At 39.8% G+C, this 22,607-nt stretch overlaps 2 protein-coding genes across 4 annotated transcripts in view; one reads left to right on the forward strand and one right to left on the reverse strand.

Annotated features, from left to right (window-relative positions):
• Positions 1-10,984, forward strand: part of CC2D2A (coiled-coil and C2 domain containing 2A) — a 53,231-nt gene extending 42,247 nt beyond the window's left edge. For both annotated transcript variants that reach the window (XM_012573594.5, XM_030270767.4), the window contains 8 exons: positions 710-913; positions 1,375-1,464; positions 2,228-2,341; positions 3,742-3,876; positions 5,706-5,828; positions 6,428-6,486; positions 6,945-7,122; positions 8,102-10,984. In XM_012573594.5, coding sequence (XP_012429048.5) covers positions 710-913; positions 1,375-1,464; positions 2,228-2,341; positions 3,742-3,876; positions 5,706-5,828; positions 6,428-6,486; positions 6,945-7,122; positions 8,102-8,290 — 1,092 coding nt within the window. In that variant the 3' untranslated portion in view covers positions 8,291-10,984. The remainder of the gene's footprint in view (positions 1-709; positions 914-1,374; positions 1,465-2,227; positions 2,342-3,741; positions 3,877-5,705; positions 5,829-6,427; positions 6,487-6,944; positions 7,123-8,101) is intronic.
• The window catches only part of FBXL5 (F-box and leucine rich repeat protein 5), a 32,484-nt gene continuing 20,547 nt past the window's right edge, over positions 10,671-22,607 (reverse strand). For both annotated transcript variants that reach the window (XM_004186175.5, XM_072928015.1), the window contains 3 exons: positions 21,673-22,395; positions 18,936-19,084; positions 10,671-11,316 (listed from right to left, as the gene is read on the reverse strand). In XM_004186175.5, coding sequence (XP_004186223.5) covers positions 11,240-11,316; positions 18,936-19,084; positions 21,673-22,395 — 949 coding nt within the window. In that variant the 3' untranslated portion in view covers positions 10,671-11,239. The remainder of the gene's footprint in view (positions 11,317-18,935; positions 19,085-21,672; positions 22,396-22,607) is intronic.

Here is a 22,607-nt window from a genome sequence, read left to right on the forward strand (position 1 = left end):
CCACTAGAAATAATACAAGGAATTCTAAATAGATAATTTTGACCAATCTTAATACCTTTAAAAGATGACATCTTAGGTAACATCATGAAATAATTGTCATTGTTATATAATTAATATGTGCTTTTGAGTCCTATATTTGCTTCTGAAAAATCCCATTTAAAAATGTGGAAATTTTAGACACCTCTGAATTACAAGGATTCACCTAAAAATTACTTGAATCTTCTCTGCAAATATTTTGGCATTGAGCAGTGTCATTGCAGTATTATTTATATAAAAATCAGTGTGATTTTATGTTTAATGTCAATTGTGGTTTTAATGGAGTGCCGTGGGAATAGCACATAGAATTAGTACCTAACCATAATTGTTTACTTTTGACTTAATTTGTGGTGTTACATCCTCATGCTCCCAGCGTTACTTGGCCATAATTTTCACTACATTTTTAGGTGCTTTAATAAAGTCAGCTTATATATAGATCATTATGGGCATTGATAAGTAAATGCAAATTACCTGATTTTTCATTGCCTTGACCTTCCTTTTATGTCTACAAACAAAACTTTATACTACAAGGCAAGTTCAAAGTGCAATCAGAAAATAATTTAGCCCGCTTTTTATTGTCCTCTAAATGGTGAAATGTAGCCAAATATAGTAAAGACTTAAGTCCAAACTATAAATAAAACTGGTTTTGTATAAATTCTACTGTCTTTTGAAGTTTGATACCCAAGAAGATGGGAAACTGCTCCAGGCAGCAGAACAATATGAAGCTGAATGTACATCAAAGTTTCCAAGCCGCCAGTGCCTAACAACTGTAATTGACCTTGATGGAAAAACAGTGTTTATTACCAGATACATCAAACCTCTGAATCCACCACAGGAGCTTCTTGATGCTGTCCCAGATAGATCTCAAACAGCAGCAGTAAGTACTTAGAAAAGATAGTGAAGTCTCTGGGATACAGATTTCAAGATGTTTGTTTGCCTGTGCACATGCACATAAACAAATCCCAGCTTTGTGTCTCTGCTGCATAGCTACACCTTTTGCAAAGGAAAAACCACAGATACTAATAAAAGTAGCAATGGCTATGAATGACTATGTGTAATACACAGTAAATCCAACTATAATGATACTGTAAAATAATTTTTTTTTTCTGAGGAAAAAAATAAGTGTATTAATGAGTATTGTCCTTTAAAAGACAAAGAATTGTGCCAAACTTCAAAGGCAGTAAATCATATCAGGCTTTGACTGCTAGCTGCTACTGCACTGAGGTTACTCAGTGTTTTGTCATTGAGTGGAAACAGCAGTATTCTTCACATCTGGTATAATAACACTAGAGAGTTTTGAATTAAAGAGGTGACCTGCTCTCTTTTGTTTTCTTGCAGGAACTGGTGGCTCGATATGTTGCTTTGATTCCTTTTTTGCCAGATAGTGTGTCATTCGCTGGAATTTGTGATTTATGGAGTACATCAGATGTAAGCAATGTATTAAAAAGAAGTTCTTTATCCTCCTGAATGTGATGGAACATCCTAGTGGCCATGTTTTTGGAGGGAGGTTGTACTAGATTAGCTCTTGAGGTCCCTTCAGACCTAAATTATTCTGTGATTGTTATTGTGAGGAATATTTTTCTTTGAGCCATTTATTTTAAAGCATAAGGACCAAAGCTTGAAAGAAGTTGCTTATTCTGATCTGAGACAAAAATTTTATCTTTGGTAAGTTGTAATATACATTAGGGCTTCCAAGCATCTCCCATTTTTTCTCAGTTATAAACCAGTCCATGACATGCACAAGTGAAGGAATTCTGACTGATGGAGACTTTACAAATGCACTTAAAATGGATCGTTGTCATTCCAAGGAACTACAGACAAGACATTGCATGTAGTATAAGCAATAATGGGATATTTAGTCTTCTGTCACACAATCCTGTCATTTAGAGAATAACAGCAGATGTTGTTTATCATAGATAAGGTTTTTTATCAACTCAGAACTTTTATGGAAAATAGTCTTTCTAAAAAAGACAAAGGCCCTGGTTGTTGTGATAAGATCTCAGATCTCCTGTATTGTCACACCATTCACTCTTCATCCTGTGTGTTGAAGTAGTGACCAATAAACAGTAAAGATCAGTTGCAAAGATCTGAGGGGACTCCTTGCTTCAGATCTGTTAAGAAACATCAAATATTCTAAGTTGATAACTGCCTAGAAAAACCTTTTTTTTTTTTTTTTTAATATCTCAATTAGCAATTTCTTTATCTTCTGGCGGGAGATGAGGAAGAACATGCCGTGCTCTTGTGTAATTATTTTCTCGGTATGGGGAAAAAAGCCTGGCTTATCACTGGAAATGCCATTCCTGAGGTAAGAGGATTCTTTCATTTGGCCTAAGTATTAACTTTTATTTTGTGAAGTCTTTGGCCCCCAACAATGGATAGTTGTTTCTTGCTGGGATGTTTTTCCAGGATATTATCTAAAGAGTAGTGCTGGGAACTGATTATTTTCAGAGAAGTTAATGAAAATTGAAAACATATCTTAGTATATGTCTGGATTTTTTTTTTCTGGACCTCTGTTTCCATGCTTAAACTGGTAGTAGTTGTCATCATAATACAGTACCAAGCATCTGTAACCCTTGATTTGACTTTAGCTTGTATAAATGATGTATCCAGGAGAAATTGATGGTGACAGTCCCTTCACAGCATCTCAGTCATGGATACACAGATTCTGACCGAGTTTGTGTGGGATTTGGTACAGGTTCAGAGGTAACAGGAGGGAGCTACAGGCATGCCAGGGATTCTTAGTGGTCACACACATCTGCTGATTCTCTCTGTGGCTGATGGCAGAGCTGCAGCAATAGTAAAGATAGATTGGTTCAGGCTGGGGAACGCTCTCTCCCTCTGCCCACTGTCTGCTGTGCCTTGGGCTGCTGGGAGCCACTGTGCCAGCAGCTGGGCTCAGACTGGCCCAGAACTGAAACACTGAGCTTGTTTTGCTGCTTGGGAGATGCCTTTGTTGTCAGGAAAACACTCAGATTTCATAACCAGTATTGCTCTTTTCAAAAAGGTGGTAACTATTAATAATGCAAATTTCTGCATACATATGAAAGGTTTGTTTGGTAAAAATTTCTTTCTTAAGCACATTCTGAGATACTGCAGTGACTGGTACTCAGATTCCTTCCCCTCCAAATCTGATGGAGATGCTAGTCACTAATAAAGTGTTTTGTAAGGAGGGAATTTATTCCAGATATTTCAAGATACCTGGAAAATATAAGGGATGACAACATGGGAGAGCAGTTTAGGGATGCCTAAGAGAATATAAAGAGAGGTGGGAAATTCCTTAAGTGCCTGAGAGGGAGGCTGATGGCTGAGACACAGAGTGTGCTGCCTAGATGGGAGTGCTTCAGCTCAGAGGTTGCCCTGGCTGAGAGCTGTGGCAGTAGCCAAGCAGGATGTGTTGATACTGAAGTGGCATCAGGTAAACATTCCTGTATGTGGAATTTCACATCAGTTTGTGGCTGAGACAAGAGCTTTCAGACTATATATGTTAAGAATGGCTTGGAGCTCTGCATGTCTGACATTTCTTTACCACATTAATATATAAGTAATGTAACTGCAATGAACCTGTCAATTCTTCCAAGCAGTTTGCTCTAAAAAGCACTATCCACCTCAATAGTAAAAATTTAGTATTACAAAGAATACAAAGCATATTGTCCTTGTAGTCAGTTTTCAAACATCTTTCTCATACTTTTTTTTTTTCCTTCCTAGGGACCAACTGCATATGTATTAACTTTGGAACAAAGTCAGTATGTAATTTGGAATCCCAGTACTGGATGTTTTTATGGGCAGTATGATACTTTCTGCCCCTTACAAAATGTGTACTGTCTGATCAGCTGTGATAATGTAAGTACGCCCAGTCTTGTCACTTTTCTATACACGTAAGAGTTAATAACTTGATTTTGTTTTTGGCATCATTTGTTCATCATTGCAAATATGCTTAGGCTATCATTTATTAGAAATATTATTAAATCTAGGTAGGTTTTTCAATACTTTAAAGTAGTACTACTTTTCAGTACTTTAAATCTTTCTTATTTAAAGTACGTTTTTCAGCTACTGTAAATAAAGATTTTTTTAAATCAGCATTTAGGTGGGTCAAGAAATCTGTTAATGTAATTCTCATGACTGAGTTTTACTTACATATTTCCCAGAGTGGATATGACCTAAGATTACAACTGCTTAGGTGAGGAGGAGTCAAAGACTCCTCAAAGACACATTTGCAGGTGAAATGTGACTGAAAAACGAGAAAAAAATGTAAAGGAGGCACTTGAGTTGCCCATGTGACACTAGGCACAACATGGTTCAATGTGCACAACACAGAGCTGGCACCTCAGGGCACAAAAACAATACTGATTTTCTGCCTGGCATCAAGTCCTCCCATTTATTTGAAAACACACAAGTAATACTAGAGCATGTTCATAATATATTATTCGTTGTGTGGCTGTAAACTCTCCGAGATAGTGGGGCAAGAGAGGAGAGATTGTAGAGCTGGGCAGCTCTGGGCAGGTGAAGGAGCAGCCACAGACTGGGAGCTGAGCCTGTGCTGGGAGGCTCAGGAACCCTGGGAACTGTCCTGCCAGCAGCATTCCCTGACTTGGTTGGATGCCAGACCTCCCACATGCTGGGGACACAAACAGGGGCATGATAACAAGGTAGAAAGATGTGTGAAAGTCTGAAAATGAGAAAATAAAAGGCAAACTTAAAAAACGAACCCTAGGGTTTATTTGAATGGAAACTGGAAGTTGAGTTTAAAAGTTTGCTCCTCAGTGTTTTGGAATGCCATGCATTATGAGTTTTGTTTTGTTATTTAATCTTCTAAGTTCTATTCTAAACACAGATCCTAATTTTAGATGAGAATTTAATATTCTAAAGCACATTTATTTTAGAAGTATCACTTCTTTCACTGAAAGCATTTTGGGGAGTGATAGAGTTGTTTGGTTTGGTGCTTTTGTAAATAGTATTAAACCTACAGTTAAGAAAAATGTAACTCAGTTTTTAATTGCTGGCAGAAGCAACTAAGGACTTGAGCACTGATTTGAACACAGCAACATCTTTCAAGGCACCTAATTCCAGTCTCAGTGAGACTGAGCAGTCTCAGCCAGGAGGGCCACACCACCTCACATCCAACTGGGGCAGAACCATTGTCCTCAAAGGCTCTACATAGAACCTCAGTTACTAAGGGTCACACACATTTACATAGTAAGTGGTGGTACATTTTGCAGCCTTAGAAATAGTTATTTAAAGGTTGTTTGAACAAGAGTCCTACAGTGCCTGCATGCGCCAGACTAGGTGCAAGGCCAAAATGAATGTCTGTAAAGAAGGGGAGTGCAAGACATGGGTCCCACTTGCTGACAAAATATCTGCACAGAAGCTGACTTGTGTGTCTGCAGTCTTTGCTTGTATTCTGCAAGGTAAACTTAAAAAAGCAGTAGTGTATGGGTGCAGCAGCTACCAGGCACCACAGCCACAGCACTGGGATGGGCTCTTGGAAGAATTTAATCAGAATTCAGAAAGAATTGTGCAGCAGTCCAGAGGGGTGGAAATGCAGCTCAGAATGGCAGAAAAAATTGCTACAGGAGGTTAACATTATATAGCATTTTATTGCTATGTAAGTGGAATGTGTTCCATAGGTGTTGATTATATGCTGAAAGCTAAACCAAATTGCATTCCTGCAGATTTGGTTTAATATGCAAGAATATGATTCCCCAGGAAGGATATCTTTTGATATCAGCAAACCAAAACATTGGAAGCCTTTCTTTTCAAGAAGTCTGCCATTCCCTGGTCTCCGCAGCATTCAGGTACTGATGGATCTATTGCCAGCTCCAAAAGAAGGGGTTGAGACATCACAGACTTGGTATAAAGAAGCACATACTAAGTTCTTTGGACTTCTTTGGTTAAGCATATTTATGTAATAGCATTAGTTTTTAAAAAGATTTCCTAGTTACTCCTTTAAAAAAATGAAAGCAGGAATACTGAAAAAAGTTGATTTTATACAGAGTTAATGTTTTTGCCCTCTATCTAAGATCTCAGGGCAACAGTGAAGCAAATGGACTAAATCTTTAGCACAAACATATCTAAAGCAGTAGCTCAGTATTATAAAGTCAACTTTTGTCTCATGGCTAAGAAGGCATTTTTTTCAAGATGAACAGCAATAAAAAACCAGAAATTTCTGTACAGTTATGAAAGATGTAAGCAGTTGAAATTTGCTGGGGGAAAAAAACCAGAAATACACACAAATATCTAGTTAAATTGTTATCATGTCTCTGTTAAAGAGTAGATTCTTTTTGCATAATTGTAAAATTCTGTGAGCATCATCAAGGCAGAAACTCTGAAGTTACATTTTTATATGTTTAGACAAGATTGTTACACATTTTAATATTTGTTTATTTATCACTAGCCTGAAGAACTAACTTATGAGCGTTCGGATAAGGCTGCTGCACTGGAACTGCAGAGCAGGTAATGTTACCTCCAGAACAAGTGCCATCAGTACTCATACCAGAGCATTCCTCAGTATTCATGCCTAGGTCCTAAAAGTCTGCTTTCATTGCCAGGAGAATGGCCTAAAAATCAAAAACTGTTGTTTCAGGGCTTTTTAAAATCCCCTTTCTTCAATAGATATTGCTAGGTAGAAAGAACTAATCAGTCATTGATCTACCATTTCACAAAGAACAAAATGCTGTGTGGGGATGAGAGGGGAGAGGGTGTAAACTAAAAGGGGTTGTAAGCCCACGGCTTTACTTGCAGACACTGACAATGCACACTCCTGCACAACTATGTTGGCTTTTCTGCACTTTTAGGGAGCAATAAGTTCAGCTGAGGTCATGTGTGGTTCTCAGAATCCCTACTGTCTGCCAAGGGAGATCAGTTCAGATGTCCAATACTAGAATTGTAATAATCAGTCTATCTTATTGCAGGATTGAAAAAATATTAAAGGATAAGATTATGGAATGGAGACCAATGCGCCCAACACGTTGGAACAGATACTGCACCTCCACCCTCCGTAACTTCTTGCCGCTGCTGGAACAAAATCAAGGCAAAGATATAGAAGATGACCATCAGGCAGAGCTGCAAAAACAGCTGGGAGATTACAGGGTACACTTGTGAACATAAATGACTTATGCATAGAAGCAAGAAGTTAAATCCCTAGGTTTTAGTATTGCTACTCTATGGTATAGAAGAGTGTCCTAGGCTAGTTATTTCTTCTACTACCAAAATTCACAGGAGATTTTTTATCAAAGATAAACCATTTTAATATTCATAGAGTGAAGGAGTGATGATCTGGTTAATTTCATTTGTAATGTTGAAGATAAAGCAACAATGCACCCAATTAACTTTATATTCTTATGTTCAGGAGAAACATGCTGCACAACAGCCATTACTCCAGTACATCAGCACCAGTGCAGTCTCCCAGCACCACCTGCCATGGGGCAGACTGGTGCAGCAGCTCTCAGGTCAAGTAGGAACCTGCTGCTGGTGCCAAGTAGTGCTACACAGAGTCTACTTACAGGTGCAGGAGCCCACACAACACGCTTTTCTTCAGTTTTCAAAGACAGAAGAAAATTGACTGCTGTGTTCACTGCAGCCACTGGTGTGCCTGTGCATTATTCCTCCAGGCTGTTGGAAGGGCCTTTTGCTTTCCACATGGAACACCTGTGACAGTGCTGGCAGCTCTGGCCAGCTCCAAAATGAGTTGAGGTTTCAGTTCCTGTTGAGCAAGAGACTTTTGCTCCAATCCCAAGCCAGAAGAACAGAGCGATTTAAAACCAGCTGCAAGGCAAAAAAAAGCAGTGAAACTCTACTGTGTGTTCATTAATATAACTTTATTCTAGTGGATTCTAAAGAACTTCACCTTTGAACTTAAACCAAATTAAAGAGGAAAAATGGCAGAAGCTTGCCTGGAGTATGTGAAAAAGGGAGTTATTATCAAAATAGAAACATAGGTTCTTCTATTGCATCACCTTAGGCTGGCAGTAGAGAATTTGTTTTACGCAGCATGTAAATTTTTTTTAACTATGTATTTATTCAGGTGCCTTCATCTTTTCTTCTTACATGTTTTTGTTTCTTTTTCCAGGTCTCTGGATTTCCTATTCATATGCCATATTCTGAAGTGAGACCTTTAATAGAAGCAGTACACAGCACAGGAGTTCACACCATTGATGTCTCCAATGTTGAATTTGCTCTGGCTGTGTATATTCATGCTTATCCCCAACATGTTCTCTCTGTATGGATTTATGTTGCTTCACTTGTGCGAAATAGGTAATATAAACCAGTCTGAATACTGCAAGAAATTTTCTTATATAGGTGTAAATATATTATTTCTCTCACTGCTGAACTATTCCAAATGTTTTAAAAATCAAATGACAACATGATTTTTAGTAGCTTTATTTGCCCTAAAACCACTAATTACTGATAAGGAAAAGACTTGACAGCATAAATTTCCAGTATTAGTAGGTGATTTTTATATAGTCTTTTATAGCTCCCTCTGGGACCTCACACTCTTAAAGCATTACACGTCCACATATAAGTGACAGTGCAGAGTAAAATGTTTCCTTGGTATCCCTGTAGCTAATGAATTTATTTACAGATGTTCTTCCTCTTCGAAAGACACTTGTAAATAAAAATTTCCTGTACCTCAGTTCTTGAATTTTTAGCTATGAATAAATTTCCTATACGTAAGAGCCATCAGTGAAGAGACCACGCTTCAATTTTTGAGAGGTTGGTTCATATCCTGCTCTGTGTTTCATGTCTGTATAATGCCAGCACCATTTAAAGGTGGAAGACATTTTCTTAAGAAGTTAAAGATGAAAGATTTAATAAATATTTTTATTAAAACTCAGAAGCTCATTCCTTTTATACAAGAATTTGATTAAATTACTTAGGAGTATGAAATCCTTGTCAGCAAGTTAGCAAACTTGCAAGTAGAAGATTATCAAAAAATTAGTTAACTAAAAACCAAATTCACTTACTAGTATGTAAGTCATTGTGTTCAGCAGGACCCTGAACTTGCCTTTGTTGAATTCCAGATGGTTCCTTTCTGCCCATCTCCTTCTGAAGGGCTGCACAGCACTCAGGGAACCAGCCCAAAGCTCCTCCCAGCTTTGTGTTGTCACTGAACTTGCTGAGGAGGCATCTGGACCTTCATCCCAGTCAGTGAAGAAGTTAGCCCAGTACTGAACCTTGAGGGACACCACCAGTGGCAGGCCTCCAACTTGACCCTGTGCCCCTGACTACAAACCTCTGGGATCTTCTGTTCAGCCAGTTCTCAAGTCACCTCACTGTCCACTCATTCCTGACCCTGTCAGGAGGTTGTGGGAGGTTGAAAGCCTTGCTGAAGTCAGAGTAGACAATATCCACTGCTCTCCCCTTATTCCTCCAGGTAATTGTTTCATCATAGAGAGAAAGTGGGTTGGTTAAACAGTGAATCCATGCTGACTATTCCTGATCACCTTCCCGTCATCCATGTGAAGAGACGTGGCCTCCAGAATGAGACACTCCATTACCTTTCCAGGGATGGAGGTCATGCTAACTGGACAGTAGTTCCTTGGGTCCTCCTCCTTTTCCTTTTTAAAGACCAGGGTGACATTTGCTTTCTTGCAGTCCTCAGCCACCTCTCCTGATCTCCATGACCTTTCAAAGACGATCATGAGTGGCCTCACTATAGTGTCTGACAGCTCTCTCAGCACTCAAGGACTAGCTGAGAGGCAGGGGTTGCTGCCACCCTTCTACAAGCCCCACTAGAGAGTACACTGTCATCATATGACAGTGCTGGACACAGATGGCATCTCCCAGGTTTATTCCACGGTGTATCTGTAGCTCATTCCATCCTCAGCTTTGTCTGCACTCACTAGTGTTTTTCTTACCTTACTCTTCAGTTTAATATGACCAAGATGGTGGCAAAACTTGCAGTTTATCATAACCTCCAGCTCTGCACACCAACTTTCCAGACACCTAGAATCTTGAAAGCTACTATGTCACCATAACTGGCGTTCTAAATAAATACTACTCAAAATAATTGATGTAATTCTAAATACTACTCTAAAGAATTGATAGGAAAACAGGCAAAAATTACTAGCTTGTATTGTCAGTCCTAAAACTTAGGAAGGATAGGAGAAAGAAAGAAACCTGTTTACCTTCTACAAAAGCAGACACCTGCTCCTCCTCTGCTATAGAAAATCCAGCCTGCAACTGTGCCAGCCATGAGCAGGTGGCCATTGCTTTACAGCTTGCCACGGGCTACAGTACTCATCCCTCGCACAGTGGGCTATCCCTCATACCACCGCACACACAAACTCATGCACTAATCGTCTCTTCCTAGTACATGTTTCATTCATCACAACAGAATTTCTGCTCCCCGCCAGTCTCTACTGTCCAGAGAGGAATCTTTTTAACTATCAAAGCAAGGGGGAAAATGTATTGCTGTCTTTCACAGAGTTCAGATTAATGAAAACTGACTTTCCTGGAAGGTGTTTCAAAAATGCAACTTGGCAGTAGTCATGAGAACCATAAAACCAAACCAAAACCCCCATGCACACGGTACAGCTCACAGCTCTGCAACCATGACAACACCCACCCACCTGCCCAACCTCTGCTGCTTGCTGGCATGGCACTGTAAAAGCATAGATATTTAACCACTGGACACATTTTTTATTGGTGGGAATGTTTTATTTATGTCTTTCAAGCCCAAATACAAAACCAAATGCAAAAGGAAGGTGGCAATTTTCCTAACTTTGCAATATAAAGAACAACTTCAGGATGAGAGAAAAGGGGAAGGAACCAGGCTCCTAAAGATGTATAATTGTTACCCCAATGCAAACAGTAAAATTCAAATTCTCTGCAGAGGTTTATATTGTACTTACGGATTCAAAATTAAAAAAAGAAAGTCACCTAACACAAAATAATTCAGTAAAGTACAGTTAAGTGCCAAAACTGGAATAAAGTGGCATTAAAAAAAAAATCTAAAGATTTTCCCATCTTCCCCAAATTATGTAAAATAAAACCCAACACCCTTCAAGCCAAATGAGGTTGTGAGATTGTTACAACACTGTACAGTACACTCATAATTAAGATTCTGAAGTTGTGGGCAGGGTCAGGCTAGTATAACAAGTCTCACTCCAAGGATTGTTAACACAAGATGCGAGCTGTAAGTAAAGTGCATGAGAGGAAGCCTGCTCAGCTAAAGGAAGTAGACCGAAAGATCAGACGTCAGCGGTCATTCGCCAGAGCGGCAGCAGGCCCGAAAACCACACTGCAAATTCTGGCATCCACTGGCGGTGTCAGCATGAGGACCTGCACAAAAACAACAGAAACGTGAAAAGAAGGAACACCCACTTATTTAGATTCATAACTCTCATAAACTGGTGATTCAGAAAACAACTCATTTTTTACAATGCACTACACTTCATTCAGTACTGTGAAGTCTGAAACGCTGCCAGTACTATCATGGTGTAAAAATCTCACTTGGAACAAGTATTTTTCAAGAGATTTTTGCTCCATAGCTTAGTCCCATGAAAATAACACATCCCAAATTACTCAGAAGTACCATAAGCAACGTTAAATGAGCAACTTTACACAAGCTGCCATGGCTTCAGAACTGAGTGGTTTTGACAATGTATTTTTAATTCCCATTTTTCAAATTCACATGATAATTGCCAAAGAAATTATAACCTCCAAAACTATGTCTGTGGTAATGGAAACGGTTTTTTAGCCTGGAAGTTTTTGATTTTTTTTCCATGAACACTTCATGGTTGGCCAGACTCTCACATACTCTTGACTGGAAATTCAAAAACTAAAGACAGAATCCACCTTAGCATTGCTGCAATCATCAGAAGCCGTAAGGCTAAAAATAGCCGTTCAGAAAGAATGAGTTGCAAGCACAGAAAAAACAAACCAACACTGTAACTCTACCCACCTCCACTTACCTTCACTTACTCCTTTCATGTAAAAGGTTAAAGTGACCATGAGATAAGAAATTACTGTATTTATTCAAACAGGGTTTTATTTCCTCCAGCCATATGCCTGCTTTGAGACCCATTTACACTCAGGCTGGCTGAACTCCGGCACCCAACAAACACTGGAAGTGGGGTACCGAGCCAACTCAAACAAGCTGGTGAAGACCTCACCAGGACAACACAAATTTTCCCCATTTGTATGAGAAACAAGTCAACAAATATTTCAGGTGTTTTTAATGTATTTAGAAATTCTAACAAAATCTTTTAATGAACTAGGGCACTACGCCATATCTGGCTTTTTTTACCTCCTTCAACAGTAAAGCCATAATTCAATTAATTTCCAAGAATCTGGAGTCTTGAAACCAGCTTCCTACTTCATGCCACAGACCAATAAGCAATACTCTATACTGAAAATTAGCTAAGATACATGAGACTGAATAAAGCCTGAAACTGTAATGAAAGACTATGGTTACAGTATAGTGAACTTTTCACTGGTCAATAAACTCATTTTCCTTTTCAAATCTTTTCATTCACCTGAACTAAATTTTGATCCTCCACGTCACTTACGAGCTAGAGTTTGAAAGCTTCTTCGTAAGTCCTTTAGAAAGGAGACTCGGTGCTTCTGAACAGCTGGTTCAGCAGAGCATGTTCTGTGCAGCAGCATTTTCCAAGTCGTAGCTGACCTTCCCCAACACTGCCACAACTACACAGCACAGCAGTGATTCTGGAGCAACTATCACATTTCTAGCAAAATGCTTGTTGACAAAACATACAGAACCACAACATCGTAAGAAAGGAAATTCTCAGTATAACTCAGTATTTTTTCCATCCTTTTCTTGCTCATTTTGTTATTCCTCATGCTCCTAACTGGAACATACAAACTTCTAGGTCTGACCAACGCTCCATCTAACACTACCTTCACCACTGGCAACAGCAACTGGTGTCTAGGGACATGATATAAGTCTATCATGCACACCTTTTGTGTTTTTCCAGCACCCCAACTGTTGCATCAGGGACACTGAAGTCCATTTCCTTCAGTATTTGTTTATGGCTCAGTTGTGTATGCGGGTTTTTAACCTCTTTTTAAACCTCCTTCCACAACTCTCCACAGGACCAAGTTCCAGAAGTTCACTACACTGTGCATCTGTGTAAAATTCACCCAGTGCCCCTGAGCTCTAACACTGCAAAATTTGGAGAATTACCATGGCACATTCACCTCATCTACTGCCTTCCCAGTTCTGTAACAGTCATGCCCCTTTTCAGCCATCTCATTCCCAGACTGAAACATCCAGCCTTTTGAGTGTTCAGTTCCCTAACTTTTTAGAAGGTCTTTTCTGTATCTTCTGTAACTGCAGTGTATACTCTCCTCAGGATGGGGAGACCAAACCCGCATGCAGTGCTCCACATGTCAGTGCCTCAAGGCTTCCAGGACCATGCACAGCACCCTCTATCTTGTTCTCACCACCCTGACAATGGTAACATTGGTGGCTTTTTTGCCTGCTGCTGCAAAGAGGAAAGATCTCAGAATTAGCACCAACAGCTTTCTGAAATCATCTCCACACTGCACCTGCCAGCTCTGAATTCCATTTCATGCAATCACAGTTTGATTACTCCCAACCATCCAGACCTTCAACCACACATACAGCTATAGCAAAGCTTCTAGAAATCATCAGTATCCTTACTTGAAGACCACAGACCACCACTTAAAAACGTGGAAATTACTGTGTGCATTTCTTACACTGTAAGACAAGGGAAATGCTGAATAACAGCACAGAACTCTTGGGAGGGGAACAGGGAGAAAGTTGTCACCTCCCAGGTTCCTCTCCTAACAGTGACCATTAAGCCCTTTCTTCCCATCCTTTAGTTTTTAGGATTATCTTTAGGACTATCTTTAGCTTTCAGGTTTTAAATTTAAACCACTCTAACAGCAACTTAAAATCTGAAAAACTTGGATACTTGGACCATCTGAAAAGCTTTTATGGTCATTTCCCAATTTATTAGTCACTGACTTACAAATTACATTAAGCATATCACAGTGAAATTTCACCCTTCTTCCCAAACTGCATTTCTTGTGCTATGTCTAATCCTCATACCACCACTAACTTTCCTTTATAGCCTGTAATAAAGAATTCAGATAAAATGAAACATTGAGGGTTCAACCGTATCTTCTGAAATCTGCCCTCCCTGTACTCTTTCTTAGCATATATGGACAATTCCCATAATTTGGAGGGTATTTTATGCTTATTATAACAAGGTAGTAAGTTAAAACAACATTAATGGTTGTTTTAACAGCAAGGCTATCTAGGTTTGAGTTATTTATGGTTTGACATGTCAGCTGATCTCCTCCATCAAGTCATTTACCTCCTCTATAAAATCCCTAGTGCTTAGTTCTCTTTTACATTTGGTACAGACAGCAAAATTCAAATGCCTTTACTTTTGACAGCCATGGACACTGGGTTTGTTTCCCTGGCTTTATTTACTACCATTGACCTTTGGCTACATCTTTTTGGCTTTGTAACCTCTGACTTCCCCAGTCTTTGCTACTGACTTCATTTGGACTAGACTTTTTTTTAGTATTCTCTGTTTAAATTCAAATGGCCTCTTCAATCTTGCCCAAAGAACACTGTCTTCTGTTTCCCCTGGACTCTGTATATGAAGTCTCCAGCTCCTCTCACCTCATTGATGCGTTAGGTTAAGCAATATGGGAAATGCATCTATTCCTTTATATTGTCCCAAGTGATGGTCATTTCAACCTAACAGTAGAGATTAATCACTTCCATAGAATCACAGGTTAGTTTGGGTTGGAAGGGACCTGTAAAAGTCACCTAGTTCCAATAATCAGGCACATCTTCCACTAGGTAAGTTTGCTCAGAAACCCCTTTCAGCCTAACCCCAAATGTGCCCAGGGATGAGTCTTGCACCACCTTTCTGGGCAACCTGTTCCGCTATCTCCCATCTTCATTTGCCCATTATTGCTTTCAGCACAGCCCAGTTAGCAATGCACCAGGTATCCAGGAGGACACTGCTCCATACAGCAATTTCACAGACTGCACACTTTGAGGACCAGCTGATGATTTTGAATGAATTTATGACAGTTTTGATGGGCAAGTGTAGCAAGTAACCACTGGGTACTTGCAGTGTCAGGTTCTGGCTCATGTAATAAAACATCCTGACAGAGATTAAGCCAGATACCATCACTGCTGGACTTAACAAGAAGCCCAAAGTGTAGTCTTTTAAAACAACATGTGATGGAAGCGTGGAGAAGGAACAGTACATGCAGTGGATCATAAGGTGAAGCATATTTCCCTCTGTAAAGGGTCCCTCTGTGAAAGCCTAGTAAGTGCTAGCAGTGAAGGGCTAAATTAAATGTGTTTTGGGTTCACCTGGGAAAGAAAAGTTAATCAGAGTCTCATCTAACCTGACACAGTCTACATTACTGGTTTAGTTGCTTCTAAACTGGATTACTGTAATGCTCTTTACATGCACATCTGATTACTGACGCTTAGGGGACTCAGTATAGAGGTGAGGTCTGTTTACTTGTGGTGAACATATAAACACATTTGCTAATGTAGGAGAGGAGCAGAACTATCTGATTACTCCATTTTGTTACGTGGACTAGTAGAACAAAAATTAGTCGGAATTCTCTAGAAGTTTGGCATTCCACCAAGAATACATGACAACACAGACCAAGACCATATTAAAAGAACCACTCCTGCCAGAATAACCAGCTGCCACCACCATATAATATCCTTTCAGAGATTTGTGAGTACACTGGTAATCTGCAGAATTTAGACTGAGACCTACACTTGGAACACTGTGTTCGCATGAAAGTCTGCACACAGCTGTCTGTACACCTTAAAAGAACTTGCAAAGTCTTGGCTTGACTGCTGAAAGATAGAGCAACTATGACCAGTGACATTTTAAATGCCTGAAGAGTAAATAATTATAATCAAACTTTATTTCATTAATGCCCTATTTCTTTAATTACAGAACCTGAGGACTACATAATTAAAACAAAGCTCTAGAAACCGAATAATAATTAAATGCTGCAAAGAGCTACTTGCTGCAGAAATTAGGGAGCCCCATTTTTATAATGCCAAAGCTGAAAGCACTCTGGGCTTTGAAACAGAGAAACGAGTCAGAAGAATGGACACAGCTGCACAAAACAGCCTTAGAAAAATAAGAACTCAGTGGCAAGATATAACTCAAACAATAAACTCCTCTTGCTGAGTTCAGTGTGATCCAAAACCAAATTTGTTTTAGACAAATGAAATCAGCCATTAGAAGGGATGTACACTGACAGGTTTGTTTTCAGCTGCAGCTGAGGGTTATCTAACTCCAAGTTTCCAGCACTGCGAAAAATGTAAGAGATCCTAAACACTAATATGCAAACCAGAAATTGAAGTTAAGCTAACAGGAAATAAACACAAAATAGACCTGGAAGTATATGCAAATTCATGGTTTCTGGTCATAAAAACTGTACCATGTTACTGGTGCGCAACAGGAGTCAGACTAAAACCCAACTACCTCACCATAGCTGCTCTATCTTTCTAGTCTTGCTCTATTAAAAAGGTAAAACAGCACCTGCTGAAAATACAGAAATTGCAACCAATGTGCCTACCAAACATGTGCATCAAACCCTCCACAAAGAAATTCCAATGAAGCTGGGTTGTGTCTAAGGGGTTCCATTAGGCTTAGTCTATAGGGAAAAAAAAATCTGAAAATAAGCTGCAGGTAACAGTAAAGCCCTTATTCATCACCAGATGACAAAGATGTATCTTTTTTATTCATAGATGACTAAACTCCATGCTGTTGGCTCAGTTTTTTTTCTGCAAGACCAACAGGTTTTCCAACCTCTGAGCTCAGAGTACACCTCCTTCCCCGAAAACAATCACTGATAAGCTGGTGGGCAAAGAAAATCATAAAATTATTCTGTACATGCTTACAGATCAGTAAACGTCGTGCAGCAGTTAGTAACACGATCTGTAAATGTGCAAGTAAGCAAACAGCTACAGATATGGATTGATTTAAATGAAACAGCTACTGCTTTCCCTAGTTACTTTGGGAATGCCAAATGATACAGAAACAGCTGCTGTAGGAATCCTGCTGCCCACAGAATGGAATAACACATCAGTTGCACACTGAACAGCCTTATCACAATGGAGTTTGATTGAAAATACAAGGAACAAAACCCAGACAGAACTGCAGGGACTTCATTTATAAAGGCTGCTTTCCATAAAGCCATGAACTTCTGAGATGACATTATTTCTCCACAGATGTAAGAAGTCAGACCATTATAGCCTCACTGTCCTGTGCACTTCTCCCTACAGGAATAACTGTTTATCCAAAGGCATGCATGATGCTTTAGAGAACTAAGCAGAGCTTATAAGCTCACAGATTCCAGCAGGCAGTAAAAGAAGGAAATAAACAGAAAGAGGATCAGACAACTTTACAGAATAATTTAAAAATATTCTGTTTAAATTTAAATAATTTCTTGAGGATACTAAGAAACAGCTAAGCTTTAAAGTGGTGGACTCACACACAGATTTGGGCATTGTAAACTAATACAAAGATGTTATGATGCATTTTATAGGGACACGATAAAAAACAGAAATGTCTGAGAACAAATTATGTCTGGTCTTACTGACAGAAGTATAAACAGAGGAAAAGTAGAAAGCAATCAGATGTAAAAGGAACAGGATTCTAACTGGTCTTTGAAGACATCTTTAAACTCAACATAATGCAGGAAAGAGAGTCGGTGAAGGATTTCTGAAAAAAGAACCTTAAAATTTTCAGGTGGAAATGAAAGACAACAGAAAATATTTTTTTAGATGCTGCAGTCTAGACAGAATGCAAGGAAGTAACAAAGAGCAAGCGTCTCAAAAGAAAAAAAAAGCAGTGTCAAAAAAAGTGTACAAAGTGCAAAAATTATGGAAACAACATAAGATTTAATACTTTCACTTCTAATATTATAATCCAATTCAAGTGCATCACCTTGTATCAATTTCAATGGCTTGAATACCCAAATATCAGTACCGATTTACTTGCAATACCAAAGCTCAGGCATCTGGTACACCTGGGGCTGCATCTCAATACAGATGCAAATTATTGAGATGGACACCATGAACTACCAGGAAATACACTTTTAGTTTACACACAATTAGATGTGTTCACAGGCCTGTGAACTCGGTTATCTTCTTTTTCCTTTGCCTTCTGTTGCACTTACCTGTTTTAAATTCACACACAGAATACCAGTCACACCATGGCTCCCATCTCTAATGCTAGGAATGCTTACTGGACTAAATAGACTAGATTCCATTGTGGTAAACACTGAAAACACTTGCACCATTAACAGACTTTATGCATTTATACAGATCCTTCTCCAGCTTAGATCCATCCCTAAGTTACTAACTCAAGCAAAACCAGAGGAAAAAAAACTGAATTACATTTTCCATAAGGATGTGTGATGGTAGAATCAAAAATATCCTATACCAAAACTAGTGCAATATGGGAGGTTTGCATGGCAAACCACATATCATTGGTTTCCTAAAAATCTCTGCTTTGGTACCAACCTAATGAAGCATCTGTCTGAGGTTATGACCATACAGAAAACATACAACTGCATGGTTTACAGTGGAAATATGGACAGGACGAGAGTGTAACAGCAGTTGTATGGAGACTTATGTTCTACCCCTATTAGTTATGCTAAGTTAAGAGATACAGGCACTAAAAATGCTTTTCTGTATTACACAACTCTACTAGTGTTACAACAAAAAAAAACCACAAAAATTAGGTAAAACTGATTTAACAGTCATAATTTTGTAATTAATCTGTGAAACCCAGTGCTACACAGACATTAAATAAGGTGAGGTTTTGGTGGTTCTTTTTCTTTTAAAAAGTTCCTAGACCAAGCATCCTTCCCCAGAAAAGCATCACATCTTCACAGAAAGACATTACCGTTAATGTTGTCACAGTAGTAAAAGTGTTCATCTTTTAGAGACGGACATGCAGAAACTAACTCCTGCAGGCCTGCACCAGTTACAGTGAGACACCCCGAGAGGTTCAGGTGTTCCAAATGCGGCAGTCCTCCTCCCAGAGTCAATGCCCTGTGGACACACAGAACAGATGCGTTAAGAGCCCGCACGGCAAGCACCGACAAGTGCCCCAGTGCATCTCCCATCGCAGACCTACTGCACCTCTTGCAACAGACACACCTCCAATGAACCACGCAGTTCTGAACCTCTATTTTAAAGGGGGATCACCCGTGAAGCCACACAACAGACCTGAACAGATTTCTACATAAGCTAACAATTCTGTAGACAAAACTTTAGTGTGAAGCCACTTTTTTATGGGTAACACCAGAGATGACTATTTCAAAGAAGTACAAAGCCATTCTTCTTCAAAATACCAATTATTTTGTCAGCTCTTCCAAGGTGACGTATATTCCTCATCTCACACTAAAACATGATACTCCCAAGTTTGGTGCATTATGCTTCTCAAAGTTTGGTCCTTGTTTTTGTTAAACTTATTTTGGAATCCTAATTTGTGTTTTCCTAGAACTTCTCTCTGCCAACACACCATCTTATTGTTCAAATGAAATTCTCTTGCTTTCTCCGAGTGCAAGAGAATTAGGCTGCTGATTCAAGAGGCACAGAGATGTACCACACCTGAGCAATTACTCCATGTGAACCCGCTCTCTGCAGCCAGCCCAAGTTCAAGCAGAAACAAGCTCACTCACCTGAAAAAAAAACCACCAGGCTTGAATCATCAAACTGAAGATTCAAGCCAGGATTTAAAACCGAAGATGCCTTCAGAGCATCACTGTACAAGCTTCCCCCTGTCAGCAGGGAGAACCAAAACCAGCTATCAGGTAACAACTTACATGAAGTAAATGAACTGGCATGTGTTTGTATTAGGGGGGTTCCCTCTCTTTCCCCAGGAACTTCAAGTATTCTTGTGACTACAAGATGCACTTGTTGCAACACAGTCTCAGCTCCTAAGTAGTTTCACCCAAAAAAAGCACCAATGGGAAACAAGCAACGCAATTAAATCCTTACTGTGACTCAGTAACCAACTCTCCCTTTGCTCCCACACTACTGAGTCATGAAAAACCAGACCAGTAACATGCAAATAAAATACATACAGCACAACCTAATCAGCATGTAACAAAATTTGTCAGGACAAGTCCTCTGCAATACTTGAAGAGAAACAAGCTCCAACACAAAGCCCAGATATCTGAAGCACACCCTGAGGAAGGGTTAAGATTGGTGAGTGAGTGTCAGAAGAATCACAGGAGACATCCGAATAGCTGGTACTTGTGAACATCAAACGAGCACAAAATCTCAGGAGAGACAAATTGATGCCAGCAGCACCTCACTACTCCTCAGTTTGCTGAGGAGTATAAAGTAAATAAAGTATCAGCAGCAAATGGTGAACAGAAAATTCTGTAACTCATGAAGCCATCTCAATGTTCAAGTCAAACATTTTTTCTACTCCTTTAACTGTTAGAGGAGGCTGTATTGAACATGCTGTTCTGCACAGAATGATCATAAAATCATTTGGGTTGGAAAAGACTCCTGGGATAATCATATCGAACTGTTAACCCAGCACTGCCAAATCCACCATTAACAGCACCAAGTGTCCCATCCTTTGAATACCTCCAGGTATGCCACTTCCCATGGCAGCCTCCTCCAATGCTTGAAAACTTTTTAGTGAAGAATTTTCTCCTAATGGTCCATCTAAACATCCTCTTGTGCAACTTGAGGCCATTTTCTCTTGTTACTTGAGAGAAGAGATCAACTCCCACCTGGCTAGAGCCCCCTTTCAGGTGGTTGTGAAGAGCGGGAAGATCACCCCTGAGCCTCCTTTTCTCCAGGCTGAGCCTCACCAGCCACTCTACCAGCCCTGTGTTCCAGACCCTTCCCCAGCTCTGTTGTCCTTCCCTGGGTATAGTCCAGCCCCGCAATGCCTTTCTTGCAGTGAGGGGTCCAAAAGTGAGCACAGGATCTGAGGTGTGGCCTCACCAGTGCCAAGAACAAAGGGATGGTCACTGCTCTGCTCCTGGGCACAGCATTGCTGGTACAGGCCAGGTGCCACCTGGGCACAGCTGGCTCCTGTTCGCCCACTGTCAAACAGCACCCCCAGATCATTTTCTGCCAGGCTGCTTTCCAGCACTCTGCCCCCAGCCTGTAGCACTGCCTGGGGCTGTTGTGACCCAAGGGCAGGACCTGGCACTTCATCTCACTGAACAGACAACTGGCCTCAGCCCATCGATTCAGCCTGTCCCTAAATTATGTCATTATCCAGACAGGGTAATTAAGATGTTACTCCAGTTTTACAGAGTTTCAAGCATACTACAGGCATAATGAAAAAATTGGTGAAGCAACACAATTTCTTAACAATAAATCACTAACAAATCTAAAAGCATTAATACTCTCTAGAAAAACAAATTCATAAAAATACTTGACTTCAGAAGACAGATATAAAAGATTATACTGTTATCTCCAAAAGCAAAGGCAGAAAGTTTTCAAGTCTAGTACTGTAACTATTTAAGAAGGAAAGACCCCTTAAAACTTATCCGTTTCTTCAATAAAAATGTTTCTACTGAAATGAGGCAGATTCATTCCAGAATGGCTCAACAAATAAAATCAGAAAAAATATCCTGCAGCAAAATAGTTTGAAAATGTCTCCTCACCTGAGAGCACGGTCTGTTATCTGGTAACAGCCTGACAGACTGAGAAACTGAAGAACTCGTGCAGTCTCTTCCTCTGTTTTTTCACTCCCAGAGTATGCAGAGTCTTTTTTCTCTGACTGCTTAGTCCTTATTGGGTTTTTACACAGTGCAGAGGACTCTGGAAGTGCTCGAATAGTTCTTAGTGCTGTCCCAGCACAACAAAATGAGTGACCGCAGTAAATCAAGTCAGTAGAAGCACAGTGCTGCTGCCACCCTCTAGTCCTTAACCCATAAATGTCTCTACTGTAGCACAATGCAGAACAATTAATATGAGATGTTGGTTCCATAAGACAAAATCCTTCAACATTTCTGTGTCTCCACTCTGCAGCATCTTCAATGTCAGCTAAATCATCTGCATCTAGCATCCACACATAAGCAGAACTGAAGTTTTCTGAGCTGTCAGGTTTAGTCCAGTGCTGCTCACCATTTCCTCCCTGAATGAGATTTTCATTGCTGATTTCATGCAAACCATTATACTTCTGGCTGGACTGCAGAGTAATCTCTCTGTTTTTCCACAAAGCCTTAGAGTTCCTGTTCCTGCAGCTTTTCAGAATACCTCTGGTATGAGGAGTTGATATGATACCCAGCGCTCTGGAAATCCTCTCTATAGCCACATCTGTAATTTTTTCACATCCAGACAGATCAAGATGGCGGAGATTTTGACAATACCCAACCGAACACCAGCTGAAATCAAAGAGGGGGGAAAAGAAGTGGTTTGGTTGAGTAGTGGTGGTTGAGTTTTTTCCGTTTTTGCTCAGAAATAGCTGTTAAGGCTAAAAGTATGGAAAAACACTTCACAAATAAAACACTTGTATTAATTCACATAATATACAAAGAAACTACCTCAGACAGATTAGATACTCCAAGTGCTCTGTATATGCCTAGAAAAACTATGT

The sequence above is a fragment of the Taeniopygia guttata genome, chromosome 4 (genome assembly GCF_048771995.1).
Source record: "Taeniopygia guttata chromosome 4, bTaeGut7.mat, whole genome shotgun sequence".
NCBI lineage: Eukaryota > Metazoa > Chordata > Aves > Passeriformes > Estrildidae > Taeniopygia > Taeniopygia guttata.